Source organism: Cebidichthys violaceus, unplaced genomic scaffold, assembly GCF_023349555.1.
Source record: "Cebidichthys violaceus isolate CVI_PGR_0920_01 unplaced genomic scaffold, fCebVio1.0.p SCAF_4, whole genome shotgun sequence".
Classification (NCBI taxonomy): domain Eukaryota; kingdom Metazoa; phylum Chordata; class Actinopteri; order Perciformes; family Stichaeidae; genus Cebidichthys; species Cebidichthys violaceus.
In genome coordinates, this window is record NW_027176594.1 from 19,322,571 (window position 1) to 19,339,799 (window position 17,229).

Sequence of the window (17,229 nt, forward strand, 5' to 3'; positions counted from 1 at the left end):
ATAAAACTGTGTGTGTGTGTGTGTGTGTGTGTGTGTGTGTGTGTGTGTGTGTGTGTGTGTGTGTGTGTGTGTGTGTGTGTGCGTACACGTGCATCTGTGTATCTAAGGCACAAAGACTTTGATCAGTCATTTTGTTTTATGTCCTTGATGTCTTATCTTCAGTCATAAAACATGCGCACGCGCACACACACACACACACACACACACACACACACACACACACACACACACACACACACACACACACACACACACACACACACACACACACACACACACACACTTTGTTTGACCGGCAGCGATGTGGCTGTCGTCAAAAAAGGTGAAGGAGATCTGAGGAGGAGAGACGGTTGCGATGCTGCAGAGAGAGAGAGCTCTTACTGCTCACCTCTCCTTCTCCCCGTGTAATAAAACTAAAGTCTGCTGAAAAAGGCTGAGAAAGTAAACATGAAATCCCCTTGAAATATCTGCTACTGCCTTCAATGTGTAAGGGCTGATTTCTATATATAGATATCATTTTTATTCATCATTTATAGTTGTTTTTAATGATTCTAGTTATTCATTATTGTAGTGAAACCGGTCAATATTTAGTATATTTTCCTTAAAATGGTTATTGTTACTGCTGATCAGCTCATCAATTAATCAATTAATCTCACGACTCTAGATTGGGCGGAATATGCCTTTTTAATAACAGATATTTAGATTCGTCGTAGTAGAAAAATCACAGGCGTTACTAATAACATTAACAAAGTCAAGAATCCCAGTAGGCAATGAAAGCGAGTCAGCATGCACGGTACCAGCACCCTGAACGTGAAACGGCTAAATACAATTCAGCCACTACTGCGACATCAAAATGTCGTATTGTCATTATTGCCTCGTTATTATTTTATATCTCGTCTTAGTGCCGTTCAGTGAGCCGGGAAAACCATATCCAATCAATTCACTGCCTCTCTTAATTGAAAGTGCATCTTTCACCACAGACTTAATCAACCAGCTACAGAATAACAGAAACGTTGATGGAGGTGGTATGGAAGTGAGACGCTTCTCTATGAGATGAGGTAAAAATTTTACCTTTTTTTCCAGCAAACGGTGGATAAAGAGTGTCGAACGGCAAAACGACCCACTGGAGCTGGTCTGCCGCTTGCTTCTGCATGTTTAAGTGACATGTTTGATTTAGCTCAGACTAACCAGCCTGAGGCCCTGAACTTCCCAAAGCAACACACTGCATTGGAAGAATAGCTTTGTTTGGAGTATATGTACACACACACACACACACACACACACACACACACACACAAGAAAAAGACACATGCAAACAAGCACTAATTTGTGCGCGCAAAACGCACACTTCCAGACTCACACCGACTGAAACTGACCAGGTGCCAGTGTCGACCTATGATACCATTAGACCAGTTCAAGGTCTGAACCTTGAGTCTGCAGATATACGCGACACGCTGAACTATACTGAGCCGTGACTAAAAACGTAGACGGTGAAATGCACGCACACAAACGTGTCGGAAAACGTCACAACCCCCCCCCCCCCCCCCCCCCCCCCCCCCCCATCCCCCCCACGCTGCAATGCTCAACAAGGAGAGCCTAAAAAGGCATCGACTCAGCAGATACAGGCGCCCCCGTGCCTGTCTCCACCACCTGCAGTGAAACACCCCCCCCCCCCGCGTTTGTGTGCAAGGAACAGAAAGAGACATGAGCAGTCGAGCGGGGGGGGGGGGGGGGGGGGGGGCTGTGGGATAACGGAGGACAAGAGTGAGATTCAGGTACGAGGCAGAGCAGGAAAATGGAGTGTGTAAATATCCTAGTATCTCACTGGATGTAAGTGAGAGTAGAATGTGGGAAAAACTGCAGGATAGACAATAAACTGAAAACAGCCATCTCCTGAGACAACCACAGATAGACAGGGAAGAAAGCATTTGGGCAGATGTGGGAGAAGCTTGCTAGTCCTAATGTGCTTGAATGGAAAGCCCTTTTAAAAACACACACACACACACACACACACACACACACACACACACACACACAAGATAAGGGAAGTGTAGGCAGGAGTAGATACTGGGGTGGCCAGAGAGTGACCGTCTATGACTGAGAATTCGACACAGACACACACAAACTGTTGAAATTAATGTATTAAGAGTTTCAAAGCGACCGAAAGATCACTCGAGTGATTTGTCAAAGTTGTGTCAATCGATTTTGTAAACTTTTAAAACTGCTTTAGTGACTGCAAATGTTCTTTTTACACTATTGAAGTGCATATAATACACACTGTATATACACTATACACTGTATTTGTGTACTTTTCAGAGTTTTGCACAGTTCAAACGTGATCTAAGATCATAAAAATATTGCTTATGTAGCTTAGTATTCTAAATCCTCACTGCATACCTGCGTTTGTCAACAGGGGTATGACTCATCCCTTCATTATTCATTACATACACACAGCAGATGTGTGAGATTTGGCAGTTAATACAGTCTCGACAAAGTCCACGTTTCATGTACTGCACTTCGACGGTACATTGACTATACTGCAGCGTCAATCCATTACACGCATCACTTAGATTCAACGCACTTCTGATACAACTACTGACAAACTACCAACCCGCTGCATTCACGCTCAAACAAAGCAAAGTCTGCTTAGCAGTTGTTGTTTAAAGGAAAGCGTGGCGATGGGTATTTAGGGATCAACAGAAAGAGGACGGTTGAAAGCGCGCTGATCTCACGCAAAGCCTTGATTAAAGACCAACATTAATAAAGCAGCGGTACTGCAGGCAGAGAGGAGCGATGATTCAATATGATTATCCATCGTCTTTCAATGGAAACATATCGAGATGAACTCTTATATCGAGATATCGTGATACAGCTACGTCGTCTAAACTGATGGTAACAACCAATAACTCAGTTTTTGGCCATATTGCGAGAGGGTGGGGAATTAAGGAAATACACCAAATTATTCATTTTCATGCTAATACTTCAGCATAAAAGATGCTGTAAGAAATGAAAAATGCGGTACGATGTAAAGTGTCACCCGAGGAAAAGAGACACCGTGATTTATAAACCTTTTAACATAGGGGAAGGTGTCTCATAAAACTCAAGGTGTTGTGGTTGCGAGACAAATCTCGAGAAAGCGGCATAAACGCAACGACGATCGCACCAACTTCATGAACAACGCCAAAAAAAATGGATTTGTTCATCGATTTCAAATATTCTCAGCAACTCGCTTCATCAAATATCTCCGGTCTCTCTATTTCCTACACAGGTAGTATGTGATTCTGACAAGTCATTTAGCCAAGAAGATTCGATTTTTCTCCAAAAAAAACCCACAACGACGTCAACCCCTCTTTCTCACCGCGAGAGAAGCAAACAGTCATGGTCGCGTCTTTCTCGGAACAGGAAACCGTGGCGTCTCTGTTTCAGCAGGAAACTATAGATGCCGTTCTCCCCTTTTCACTCCCTCAACAAAAGCTGCACGACGATATCTCACTGTGTCACCGTTTGCCAGTCTGGAAATAGATGAGTGACGGCACCATTTAGAGCCAAGTGTGAATACACTGTGACACAAAAAAAAAAACCCTGACAATAGAACAGACAGTCTCTATTCTGTGAGGGACCTAAGATTAGAAGGCCCACGAGGAATCCCCATGCTGGAGACAGTTTAGTTCCATTGATGCTGCTCTCCAAAGACTATTGAGACAGGCTGAGTTTGTGTGTGTGAATGGTGTGTGTGTGTGTGTGTGTGTGTGTGTGTGTGTGTGTGTGTGTGTGTGTGTGCGGGGGGGAGGGGGGGGGGGGGGGGGGGGGGTAGATGTTGAACAAGTTGCAGTCAAGTTGAATGTATTCCCATATCTTGGACACACTGTAATTGTGGCTGCAGACTCACCTTCCGATTGGCTTGAAGCTGCAGATTGATTGATGGATGTCATGATATTATTGGTGGAAATTGGTCGGTACTAAGCACACATTTTTTGTTTTACAGGGAAAAAAAATAATGATTGGATTTTGATTGCTGTATAACGCCAAATGTATACTCATCCTGTCACCCTGGTGCCACAAGTATCATTAATACTGTTATTATGCAACATGTGTCCGTAGCAAGGATTTCAAATCCATTTGGTGTATTTGCAGATTAAAAAGGTTCTAATCTCGATGACACAACATTGTCATTCAAATACAGAGCTCCAAAAAAAAAAAAAAAAACAATCTGTAGAGTGCTGCTTTAAACATTCATGCAAAAACCACTGATAGCAGAAGGCAGTTAAAGTCATTATAGAGGTAGCAATGAGCAACAAAATGGCATTTAATAGTGGTTGCTCTTGTTATTTCCGTTCTAAATGATTTAAATTGGTTTAGTAATTTCTGGAACATTTGCATATTAACTGCTTCTGAATGTTAAATAATATCCAATTGAAAAAAAAAACAACCACAACACGTCTCTGTTCAAGGTGCTGAAATTTCTTAATCATGTCGCCCGATCTCCTGTTTCTGTTGTGTACGGCGTTTCAACAGGACTAACTGGTCAGATCAAATATTTTAGTGTCGTCTAGGCACGCAGTGAACCCACTAAAACCACTAAAGTGCTACCTTGAACATGTTCAGACAAGGCATTCAATCTTTAATCTAGTCCGAATATATTCAAATGCAATGCGCTCTTTTTATTACTCTTAATAGTACCGTTATTGTTACTACTAGTATATATTTTTAGCTTTCGCTGCACTGGCCAGCTTTGCATCACGGCGGTGGCTCAGAAGTAGAGCGGGTTGTCCAGGATCTTTTAATAGCGGTTGGGCACATACATTTGGGTATCAACGAGCCATTCACATTTGGCTCGGCTTCCTATATGTCACATGCAAAAAGAAGTTAGGAGGTGAACAGCCACTTACCCTTCAGTTTCTCCACCACACTCTGTCCGGCTCTCTCTGCCACCTGCCCGTCCTCCCTCTGGTAATGGTCATCCAGGAATCGGGCAGTAGCTTCCGACAGGTGGACCTTGCCCGCCACGCCCAGCTGCTCCATCAAGTTAGCCAGATTGACATCATTTGACCACACGTCAAACTTGAAGCGCTTCATCCCCAGGATCCCGCACAGGACGGTGCCCGTATGGACGCCGACGCGCATGCTGACGGTCTCGCGCGTCTCCTGGCAGAACTGCTCGATGGCCTGGATCATGCCCAAGCCCATCTCTACGCAGCAGTAGGCGTGGTCCGGCCTAGGCTCGGGGCAGCCAGCTACACAGTAGTAGCAATCTCCCAGAGTGCTGATCTTCTCACAACAGGTTAGTTCACAGAGACGGTCGAAACGTCCGAACAGATCATTGAGGAGGCCCACCAGGGCTGGTGCCGACTTATTGGCAGACATTCTAGTGAAACCCACAATATCCGCAAAGAGGATGCTGACGGGCTCCATGCGTTTCATATTGAAAGGCCGAAAGATTATCTGTCCTCTGGGGATGGAGGTCTTCTTGCGTTTGTGATTGTTGTACGGGTAACTCTTGGCACTTGCGGCACTTTGGGCCTGTGAAGCGCCACCGCTTCCTCCGCCACCCACCGAGACGGCCGAGGCAGAGCAGGCACCAGAGGAATAACGCTTGCCGGAGTTCTCACCACCACCCTCATCGTCGCCTTGTTTCATCAACTCATCGGCGACTCGCCGCGGCATGACAGAGTGGATCATACGCTCTTTCAAGGCCTTCTCCACCTCCAAGTCTTTGCCGTGCATGATAGCCTGGCCGACTTTCAGGAAGGTGCTGCGGGAACGCACCTCCGACATGATGAACAGGTGGATGCCGATGACATGGGCGCACAAGTGGAGCAGAGCTTTGGCCGGGCCCAGCCAGCGGAGGGTGTCTTCTTCCCAATCGGAACCTGAACCATCTAACCCTGTGCCCCATCTAGTAGTGTCATAACTCCTTTGAAGCCATTCTAATGCCTCAAATAATATAGAATACAGGAGCCCCAGCATCACAGAGGCATACAGACGGACATGGAGGACGCTGTATAACAACAACAAAACCTCCATGCACAGGGAGAAGGTGCCCACGGGGGAGATGCAAGGGGTTGGAGGCGGTGCTACTTGGTCCGGTGAGGGATATGAGGCGTTCCCACCGCCGGCCCACTCAGTGTAGCCAGCAGTCTGCATCTGTGGAGCTAAGGTAATGGCGAAGGTGAGCGCGATCAGGAGCAAGGAGGTTTGGTTGTACAGCCATGTGTAGAGCTGGGTTAAGGTGAACAAAAAGAGGAGCACCAGGAGGACTAAGAAGGAGGCTGTGGGTGCTAGAAAGGTCACGGGGTCGCAACGGTCACTATTGACTCCGAAGTACACCCCCCAGAGTACAGCTGCCACCGCCAGGTAGAACAGGACATAACGGAAGCGCCGCTGTGTCTGAGGAAAGCACCTCTCTTGGCACGCGTCTTCCAGGATGGGGGAGTCAAACTTGGGGTCCCAGCACTGAGCAGCGGAGCGTTCGAAGAGTGGCGGTGCCTTCCTGGGCACCCTCGAGGTTGAGACCCCAGCCGGTCTCGAGTCTGCGGAGCTGCAGCTGGAGGAGATACTGTATTTGTGGAGGTTGGGGTTCATTTTCCTCACAGCCCCGTAGCCTCTTCCTCCTCCTCCTTCTCCTGCCGCTGCTGCTGCTGCTCCACTGCTGGCAGTCCTCAGTGGCTCGTGGTGACGCACGTGCGGCGCGCTGTTGCTAATCCGCACGGTCACGGCGCCATCGCCGCTGGAGTCGCAGCTCACCTCCGTGCCATGCATGAGAAGCTGCCGGTGATGTTGCAGAGTGGCCATATTGACTGGTGTGACGAGGAGACGAGGGTGTAGCAGAGAGAGGTGTTAAATATGAATATCTTCTGATGGCCCTCAGGCAATTAGACGCGGTGCGTGGGAACGGTGTGTGCATATGGGGCACAGAGAGAAGGTGGGGGGGTGACAGGCGGGAAGACAGAGGGAGAGAGAGAGCGAGAGAGCGCAAAAGGTGTTTGTTGGAACAATCACAGTGCATGAATGGTGAGCACGGAACAGACGTCTTTGCTACGCACACAGCAGCCTGCACACTCACTCACACAAGACGCGCCGTTCCAGTTTCTTGAGCAGTTCATTCTCCGTCCCCGGGTTTGCGTCACTACTCGCATTACACGTATCCTTCTCCGAAGAGGCTCTGGGTCTGAGCCCGGCTTTCTCTCCAGCTGCGGTTAAAACACTGTCATCACTCTTTCTGCCTCCTGAATTGAACATCCTTCTCGGAAAGGACTGGTTAGTGATGCAACGGTTTTTTTGTTGTTTTTTTTGTTATGCCTTCATCAAGTCGGTCCTGACGTTACACGACTGGAAATGACCTTCTCTCTGTGTGTGCGCGCAAAATGTCGATACTGCTGACATTACAAAGTCAGACAGCGTCAGGGAAAAATCCCAGATGTGTCTTCATTTCGAAATTAGGTTGTTGCGTGGAAGAAGGAAAAAAAAAAGCAGCATTCAGGTCCAGGGCTTCATTGGATGAGCTAATACAGCTACAGGCTGTCAATAGTTGGCGTTGTGCACAGCAAGTGGCTACAGAAAGTTACACTGTCCCTGCTACCTCCACAACACGCGCGACCAATGGTCCTTTAATGTTTCCTTTCCCAATTAAAGAAAGACGAAAATATGATTAGGATCAGCTAATAGTGCTAAAATAAAAAAAAGATGTGGACAGTATGAATTTTCCAGCATAAAGCATTACATTCTGTATGAAATATTTTCCCAAAAAATAAACAGTCACTTTAATAGGATGTATTCTCGTTTCACATGAAGTCCTTTAGTTTTAGCTGTGACTGTTTTGCATTTTTTTTTAAAAAAACAATGCCGATTTAAAACAGTTGATTTAAAAAAAAAAAAGTTGTGTGATCTGTAAATAAGGCGGCTTTACCTTCCGCTACACCCCTTCTCGTGGCTCAGTGTGCTAAGGATGTCTTACTCCCATACATTCTCCTTTCATCTCTATTCCAGTGGCCCATGAAATGTTTATTCGGGAGCCCTGTCCAGTCCAAGATCCAGATCATAAGAGGCCTGACAGGCAGGCCTATTCCCACGGATCCAGCCCCGTCCTTTCCTGAACTCCCACTCCGGATCTCCACCGTTTATTCCCCCTCTGTCTTCCAAAGAGGGGGTCGGGGTGTGAGTTATTCAAAAGACGCGTAATCCGAAAAAGAGAAGCGCAGTAAAAAAAAAATAAAAAATACCGTCCGCTGGCCCAAATGAGTGTAGGTTTGCCTCTGCTGGGAGTGTCTGCAACTTGTTGCGCGCAGTTGGCAAAATATACAGCTACGAGGAACAGCCTCGGACGGAACAGGCTGGTCTATAAATAGTGATGATCAAAACTCCTGCAATAACAACACCAACAGCGTGTGCTTTTCATCAGCGTAATCTGTGGAATAACAGACGCTCTTAATACAACAACAAAAACAACAGAAAACGTTGTAGGCGATTTAGAAATCACGCCGTAAAACGCGTGCAAAACGTCAGCGATAGGGCCCCTCTCGTTTCCAAAAAAAAAAAAAAAAAAAAAAAAAGCTCCCAAACTTTTTTTTTTTCCCAGGCCGTATTTCCTGCGTTTGGAGAGGAGACCCAGTTAGGAGTCTCTGGTTATTTGGAGCTGAGGCTGGATTTCCTCCCCTCGCATTCTCTCTCTCTCTCTCTCTCTCTCTCTCTCTCTCTCTCTCCCCCCTCCCAGAGCAAAAAGACGTAGAAAAATCCCCAGAGCAATGAAGGAAACCCCTTTGGCTATCTCCTCGGTGGGACTATCAAAAAACGCCCCACAATCGCCACCATCTCCTTATCGCAACTAATTCCTTAGCTCTGGGTAGCGCTAGATTCCGCTGGCATGCGTGTGTCCAACAAACACAACAGTGTGCGCTCTTGGCTGTGGTGCGTCCTCTTCCGTCGGCCGCTGGTTGCCTCCCTTTCCCCCCCCAACCCCTCCTGATGTCGCTCTCTGCTGGAGTTTAGCGGCTAAATAAAAACAGAGCAACAGCGGGAGTCTCGCGGCCGCTCTCCGTCTGAACGTGATATCTCCACTCTTGAAGCCGCCACCATCTTCGCCGTGACTGGGTCGGAAATCCTCCCCCAGCTGTTGTGGCGCGGCGAGGGTTGGTGTGACCAGCCTGTCAAGCGAACCACGGTTTTTAAAAAATAAAATAAAAAATCGGTTTCCGGTGTTGCCTTACAAGCCAGGACGGCCAATAAATAGGATTAGTCAGTTACATATTTTATATTGGGCTTGTGGTTCTGACCCACAGGACGGCTTACAAACGACGTGCGTCGTCTTTCGTCGGTTAAAGAAGCACTATATATCGGTCAGTCGTGATAGTTGACGGTTAACGTCAGTTAGCGAACGTTAGCTAATGACAGTTGACGTTGAGCACAAACTTCTCGGTGAAGTTATGTCACAGCCAGCCACGCGTTTCTGGGACGATGGGAGAAAAACGCTCTACGGCTAATAGAAGCATATGGCTGGACCTTCCATGCGTAGACGGTGTATAAACGTGAACCCTGTCCATAGAAGGCAACTGAACTCAGCTGTGCATTTCACAAACTCGCAGCCAAGTGAAACACGACCCAATTGAACGCCTTTAATTTGAAGGCGGACCGACCTTCGGTGATTTAGCTCTACCGGTTGTCTGTCTGACTTGACGCTCGTGCGGCGTGTGAGCGTCCAGACTGGAGCTCCGAGTCACATGTGAATATCTGCCGTTACTGTCTCACCACTGCTGTTTTCACTCCCTTCACACACTCAACTAGCAACACTGAGTCAACTAGTTATGCTCATGAGCAATGTTAATGACAGAAGGTGTTATCAATATGGGTTTGTTTCAGTTTGAAATGATTCCTCGCACCTGTATCGCTACACACTCAAGTAGAGGAGCAATGTTTTCAGGTGGAACACTGCCTTGAACATGAGACATTGGCTATTTTCAAGATATTAATTCACAGATCGTAGTCGTTCCTAATTAGCCTGCTGTTATGACACACACACACACACACACACACACACACACACTGATTCACAAGGGGTGTGTTAACTTTAGTGTGGCCTATTGACTAACCCATACCACACTTTTACGCAGTGTGGACCTCTTACTGTAATATAAGTGCCTCTAATAAATATGTGTTTGTCTTAAAGCAGTGCAGTATGACACACGACATTGCATTGTATTCCTATTATGTACGACATAAGACATTTCACACTAAAACGTGACTAAAAGCTCATTGACAGTGTTCACCATTTCAAAAAAAATACTATATTGTCATTTCCTTGGAGGCAGTAATTCTACTATTGATCTGTCACTTTTCCATGATTACGCCTCCTAAAATTGGCTTTGAGCCTTAACGAGAGGAGCAGATTTAGTTGTGAACGACTTATGTCTCGTACTGAAGCACTTTTGTGATTTTTTATTTTTTCAAATGTGGGTAATTTTAGAGGTGATCTGGATGTTTCCCAACTCTGTTGCGAGTGTTGAAACTGTGCAAGCAATCCGTAACCATCATTTCCTACATTATTTTACTATAGTAATATAATTCACTTTTCAAAGATGCATTCATTTGTAGCACCTTTCATATTTTCCGGGGGTGTTTCTCATAGTATCTCGTAGGGGAGTGGATTTTAAAGGGCCTCAAAATGACACACAGATTTCTACGACATAAGAAGATCTCAGAATGTAGAGAAATAGAGAGGTATGGAAGGAGCTTGTCAGTTGGCAAACGTTTTATTTCGAAGGCCAAATATATTGAAGAAAGACATACTATGTACTATGAGGAAGAAAGGAGGCTGTTACTGTTCAATGGCCTGTTACACAATACGTGTTATTGTTATCATTTATGTCTCAGCCACATCCACACATCCAACATATGCATGAATGGACACTAAACTGGCGTCTCTATGGACCACACTGTATTTCCAGCTGGTGATATTGTAGTGAGATGAGATTATGAACAGCAATGACTCAGAATATATATGTGTCCTCTGCCTTTGAACAAGCCATCATGTTTAAACTTTGAATCCAATAAAGCAATAAGCCTCTAAGCACCATTCAAGTGAGTGTGAGAGTGTGTGTGTGTGTGTGTGTGTGTGTGTGTGTGTGTGTGTATGTGTGTGTGTGCGTACATGGTGCGAGGGTGGCGCGTGTGCGTGCTTATGCTCGAGAGCTTACAAGAGGTCTGTTTGAAGAGTTGATAAAGCTGCACTGATAAGTCTGTGTTAACATTGTTCCTTAAACCCGGGAGCACCGCCTGTCAACTCAGCAAACACAGATAATACACGGAATATTAACCTCCACATTTACAAGTTTAGCACTTATTACATATGCACGGGTGTGTTCGCGCCCTGTGTCACAAATTAACTCGTTGCCTTGGAGCTCAGGGTCAGCAGCAGGACAGCTGCAGATTTTCTTCCAAGTATTTAAAAGAAGCACCAGTGAAGAGACAAGCTGCCAGAGAATATGGTGACAAATAGGCTTAACTTAACTCAGTTCATGTTAAACTGAGATGTGCGGTATTACCAGCAGTCGTTTTTTAATATGCTCGAGGACCACTTTGGTCTAGACTGAAATCGTTCAACATCTATGTACATTTTGTACAAACTTTTGTGGTAAAACATTTTCTCCAATACTTATAGTTTTACAATTATCTGTGACGGCTGAATGCATTCCCATCAGCCCCGGCTGCACTTGGCGTTTAGTCCAATACTTAGCAAAGATTATTTATACCTTGTTAACATCAGCATGTTCACATGGTCATTGTTAGCATGCTGACCATAACATTTAGGTCAAAGCACCACTGAGACCGCGTACGACCTCGAACAGGCAACTGCAATATTGTGGCCTCCAAGTGCTCAACCAGATGTCACTGTTGATATACAACTACTGCTGCTACTACTACTGTCACTACTGCAACTCCTGGTACTAATACTGCTACTATTACTCCTGCAACTGGTACTAATACTGCTACTTTTATTACTGCTGCTATTACCGGAGATCCTGTGGTTACCATTACTGCTGCTGCTCATGCTTCTGCCACTGCTACAACTACTACCACTACTAATACTACTAATACTGCTACTACTTCTTTTACCACTATTGCTGATGGAACTGTTTCTTCTACTACACCACTGATACTACTACTGCTACTACTACTACTACCACTACTACTACTACTACTACTACTACTACAGTTCAACAGTTTAGCTTCCAGCTTATCCTACATTGTATTGCAGCTCTTAGCTTCTTTAGATAATGCAGTTCAATTTCCAATTCTGCCAGTTTTAAAGTTCAACCACCAGGTTCTTCAGCAGGGCAGTTCTTTGCTTTCAGGCATAAACATTTTTTTAGTCATTTTCAGCTTTCAGCATTCCAACGCATTTTCAGCAGGAAATGCATTTTCTAGTTTTATACACATCTTTATTTATTTACACACATATATGTATATATGTATTTCTTTTGGTTTGGTTGTCGTATTGGAGTGTTTAGGCCACACTCCAGATTAGGGGGTAGCAGTAATGCACCCGAAAGCTGTTTCCCAACCGCCATAAAAAGCAAAAGAAGAAGAAGAAGAAGAAGAAGAAGAAGAAGAAGAAGAAGAAGAAGAAGAAGAAGAAGAAGAAGAAGAAGCAGCAGGCGGCTGAAAACTGTCTGACTTGAACGCAGTTTTTTTGTCAACGCCCCCTGCTGCTTCCGCCTGCTCTCGTCTGCTTTTCAGGCGAGGCGCAGTTCATCCCGAACGAGCCTTATGTCTCCTCTCCTCTCTCCCTCTCTCACCCACCCAGTCCCACCCTTTCAAAATAAAAGCCCCATAGATAACTGTATCTTAACATGAAGCTCAGAATGAGGTTCGTACAGAAATGATGGGAGCCATTTGTGGACTGTCCATCACGAATACAAGATTCAATCCAAGAGTATGAATCTAAAATGCAGAAAAGAGAGAAGCGATATCTCAATTGAACCTCAATGATACTACCGGTAATATTGGCATGTGTGTGCATACACACACACACACACATACATATCAATGTCTTCAGGCAGTAGAAGCCACACTGTCAATTTCTTGCGAAATGTTCTAGTATTATAAATAAGGTCTAACTTACAAATTGTCTCTGAAACCATGTAAGATGTGTCCTCAGGATGAATTTATTCAAGACTTAAAATCTACAGTTGCGCTGGAGAACATAAATGCACAGTTTGTGTAAAATCCCTTGTGCATTTATATCCAACAGTGGACTCTGCAAGTAACAATAAAATCCTCAATGAAAAACCCCAAAAAACACAGTCCTTTCAGCAGCTCAATGGGTTCTAATCCCAACTCTCCTCCTGACTATCTAATAAAAGGCAAAAAAAAAAAGAGGTCATTACAGCCTATATATTGAATAGGTATTAACGAAAAAAAGAAATTTAACCATGAATAGCATCAAAAACAGTTTTTTTATTAAATGAAATCCACAAGGATGTAAAACACATACATGTTTAGGCTTTGTCAGTAGGGATGCTGACAGAGACACGCCTCCTGGAACTTCCCCCGTCTGCTGCCAGGTTGAACCACCTCATTGCTGTTTCAGAATCTCTTCTGTGGCGGCATGTGAGACATGACTCTTTCTGACTGCATCTGTAATCACACAAGCAGATCATACAAAATCTCATGACCCCTCAGTGCAACATATAGCAGACAGTCTAAAAGCTAGTGGCTGTCTGACATTTAAAGGTTTGCTATGCTATATATCATATAACTGTTATCTATGTAAAGATATAGTCTTTTGTGTGTAGCTTGTTGGTGAGACAGTTTACTCTGGTAAATACTTGGTCTTTCTGGTGTTTAATGTTCTCCAGTAAGCTCATAATATGAACTTCAGCAGCTATTAAAAAAAAAGAACATTAGAATAAGGTTAAAAAAAAATCTTTGGACAACTGATTAAACAGATTTCACAAAAAATATGGAAACAGCATGGTTTTTTTTTTTTTAAGGTGACTCAAACAACACAATAATTTATGCATGCAAGAAGCCAACTCTACCATCCCCCTTCAGCACAGCACAAAGCCCCACAAGGAATTAAACTGAAAATGGCCCAGTCAATTGATTAGTTTAACAAAAACAAAAAACACTAAATCTAATAAGCATGGGAAGAACAGTGGTTGGCTCCTCTAGTGTCTTTGTTTGAAACTAAAAAGAAACAATACATTATTATACAAAAGGGAACCTTTACAAGCATTTGATAGAATGTGCAATTTAAAAGTAATTATCTAGCTTTCTAGACTGGCCCCGTCCCCTCTAGCAGAGAACACATTCTTAAACCATTATCTCACACATCTTTGATTTAAAAATAATACATCATGTTTCTACAATTTCACTCTTAACATCAGGCTTTAAAACATATTTAAAAAAGGAAAGAAAGAGAGCCTACCAAATCAGTCATCAAACACAGTCTGGCCTTGATGCTGACCAGCTGCTCTCTCAGGTTTGTCTGAGTTCAGGAGGCACATTTAAAGCAATCAAGTCCGCCTATGTCTCAACAGGAATATCAGTATTGCGCTATAATAACGTTAGAGGGTCATTAGTTTGCCAATGGGAAAAACAAGCTTTTTTTCGCACATAAGCATGAGTGACAACGTCTATTACTAGGTTGCAAAAATCAACCTTGAATGCGCTTTAATGCCGTGACCACTATCTTGTCACGTGTATTATCTTTGACACTGGCCGAAGATTGGATCATATCCGGTCTTCGGCGCGATTCGCTGCTTAACCCGGAAGCGCGTTTCCTTTGACTGTTTCTCGCGATTCCATCGGTACGTAAGACTTTAAATTCCAAACGGTTCTTTGCCCAGACAAAGCGAGCAGCACGCAAGTCGTTCATGGTCGCCACGAGGTCTATTTGAATAATAATGAGATTTGTTCAGATGTGTAAATATCAGTATGTATGTTACTGGTTAAGAGTAAATGAAGATGGCACACAGCACAAATTAAAAAGTTTCAGGTTCGCCTTAACAAAAAAAAAGCACTTTCAGGATTTTAATTTCTTTGTAATGATGCAGCTGCAGCTCTAAACCTCTACCAAATCATAGCACAATATGGGAGCAGTCTCTCTGCGAAGTTTGACTTTGATAAAGTGAAGCAGAACAAAATTAGAGACAGGTCATTTTGCCGCCATGCGTTCCATTTGAATTCTTTCATGTACCAAACTATATATTTCACTAATAGTGTTCAATACATCCAAATACAGCAGTTTTGGCTTTATTTGAAGGCCTCTCTGAGTCCTCTCTGTGTCTCTCTGCCTACTGGAGTTTTTTTTTATTTTTTATTTCAGACCCTCCCCCACTACGCAGGGCTATATCTCGGCTTACATATTCTTGTAGCCCAGGTTCTGCTGTTTAATCTGATGTATAACATAATTATATTCATTTGTGATAAGTGCATTGTTGTTCACTCTGTACGCTAATCTTTCTCCACAGCCCCCCAAAAAGGGGGCACTCGGGCACAAGAGGTCGTTGGTCTAGGTAACGTTGGTCTAGGTAACGTTGGTCCAGGTAACGTTGGTCCAGGTAACGTTGGTCTAGGTAACGTTGGTGGCTACTATGACTAAGCTAACGTTCTGGATGAAACCGTTAGCTAATTATTAATTTCTAATCTTGCTGAAAATCCCACGTTGAGTCGCACAATACACGTACTAGTCCACTTGTATGCGAACATCAATACCTCACCATATAGTTAGTCAAAATGTTATATATTTGGGAGCAATATTAAAAAAAATTGTGGAAGCTGACATTAGTCTACTCGCTACTCAAATTCAGCGCATATACCTACATCAAAATCATTAAAATCCTTTTTATAGCCCAATATTAATGGAAGCAAACTAAAATTGAGAGTTGGAAATCACTTTTGCTATTAAAAAATTAATTGGAAGTGTTACAATGGCTTCAGGACATTTCACCAATAATGTTTTAAAGCAGACATTTTGGCGTGTCGTAGGATGAGAAGCATCGGTCATTAATGACATGAACAATGGCTGCATGAAATAAAGCATAGTCACTTCCAGCCATTAAATAGAACAGAGCCATTGTTCATGTGACTGATTACACCTTTGCTTCTCCTGCTAGGACATGTGATGAGATTGATTGTCTCATAAGTCACAGGACGGATCAAGTGGACCAAGTCACATCTGTATTTTTTAATTTCTTTTTTTAAATATCAAACCACTTTAACTTAAGCTAAAGTTCTTACACTTCTTGGCTCTATAGCCTGAATAATACCAGAACACTGACGCATCAGTTACATTGATAATGTCATTATTTAATTTTTTTGAGTAGGTTATCTGTTGAATTGGCAGATAATAGTTTTGAATTTTATGCAGTAAACTGGACTTCTTACAGTTGACAAATGAACCGGTTAGTGCATCCTGGTGGACGAAGTATGTAATTGCAGCACAGTTTCTATCTCAAATGTTTTGGCATTGCTGTACTCTATCGTCATGCTGCGTTGAAGTGGTCACGTTTCAGACAAATATCAAGTGAGTTTTGTTTCCTCCCAACTCGGGCTGGAAGTTCCACAGATGGCAGAACGGACTCCAAGTGGACCACAAAAGGATGATCTCAAGCTGTTTGATGCTACAGCACCAGTAAGTCACTCTGTAAATGCCACCATTGACAATGCCTGTTTTTTTTTTAATTAAAAATAAGTCAAAGGTAATATTCAACATGCCTCTCCTAACTTGGATCTATTCACACTGGAACTGTCATCTAGGCTCCAATCGTTGCGGTCCTTCCTTTCCCCCGGCCAGCAAACCCAGAGGATGTGCTGAAGTACAGTAAGTAAGTAGAAAGACATCATTCATTTTTTCATCAAGATCATTTTCTTGTGTACTTTGTTTGTTTGTCAATGTTACTGTAAAAAAAAAAAAAGTCACTAGAACTTGTAAATCATCTTTATTGACTTTGATAATAGTCTGTCCAGTCTTTTTCATTTCTGCATGATTACAAACCACTAGGGGGCAGTCTTTGCCTTCATAATGTTTTGAATATTATTTGGATTTTAATCATTACTAATAAATATAGAAGTTGTGTTCTGTGCAGAATTTCTACTTCAAACATACAAAGCTATTCAGAAACACCTCCCTCATCTGTCTGGAGCCAAAAGCTCATCCCCGTCCTGTACTGCTTCCAACAAAACAAGAGCTCACCTGACGCAACGCTCCCCTTCTTTCCCGAGCAGTCACCC

The 17,229-nt window shown here is 43.7% G+C and overlaps 1 protein-coding gene across 2 annotated transcripts in view; it reads right to left on the minus strand.

The window, feature by feature from the left end:
* The window catches only part of adcy9 (adenylate cyclase 9), a 31,872-nt gene extending 23,389 nt beyond the window's left edge, over positions 1-8,483 (minus strand). For both annotated transcript variants that reach the window (XM_068726775.1, XM_068726774.1), the window contains exon 1: positions 4,890-8,483. In XM_068726775.1, coding sequence (XP_068582876.1) covers positions 4,890-6,792 — 1,903 coding nt within the window. In that variant the 5' untranslated portion in view covers positions 6,793-8,483. The remainder of the gene's footprint in view (positions 1-4,889) is intronic.
* Between the last annotated feature and the right edge of the window lie 8,746 nt (positions 8,484-17,229).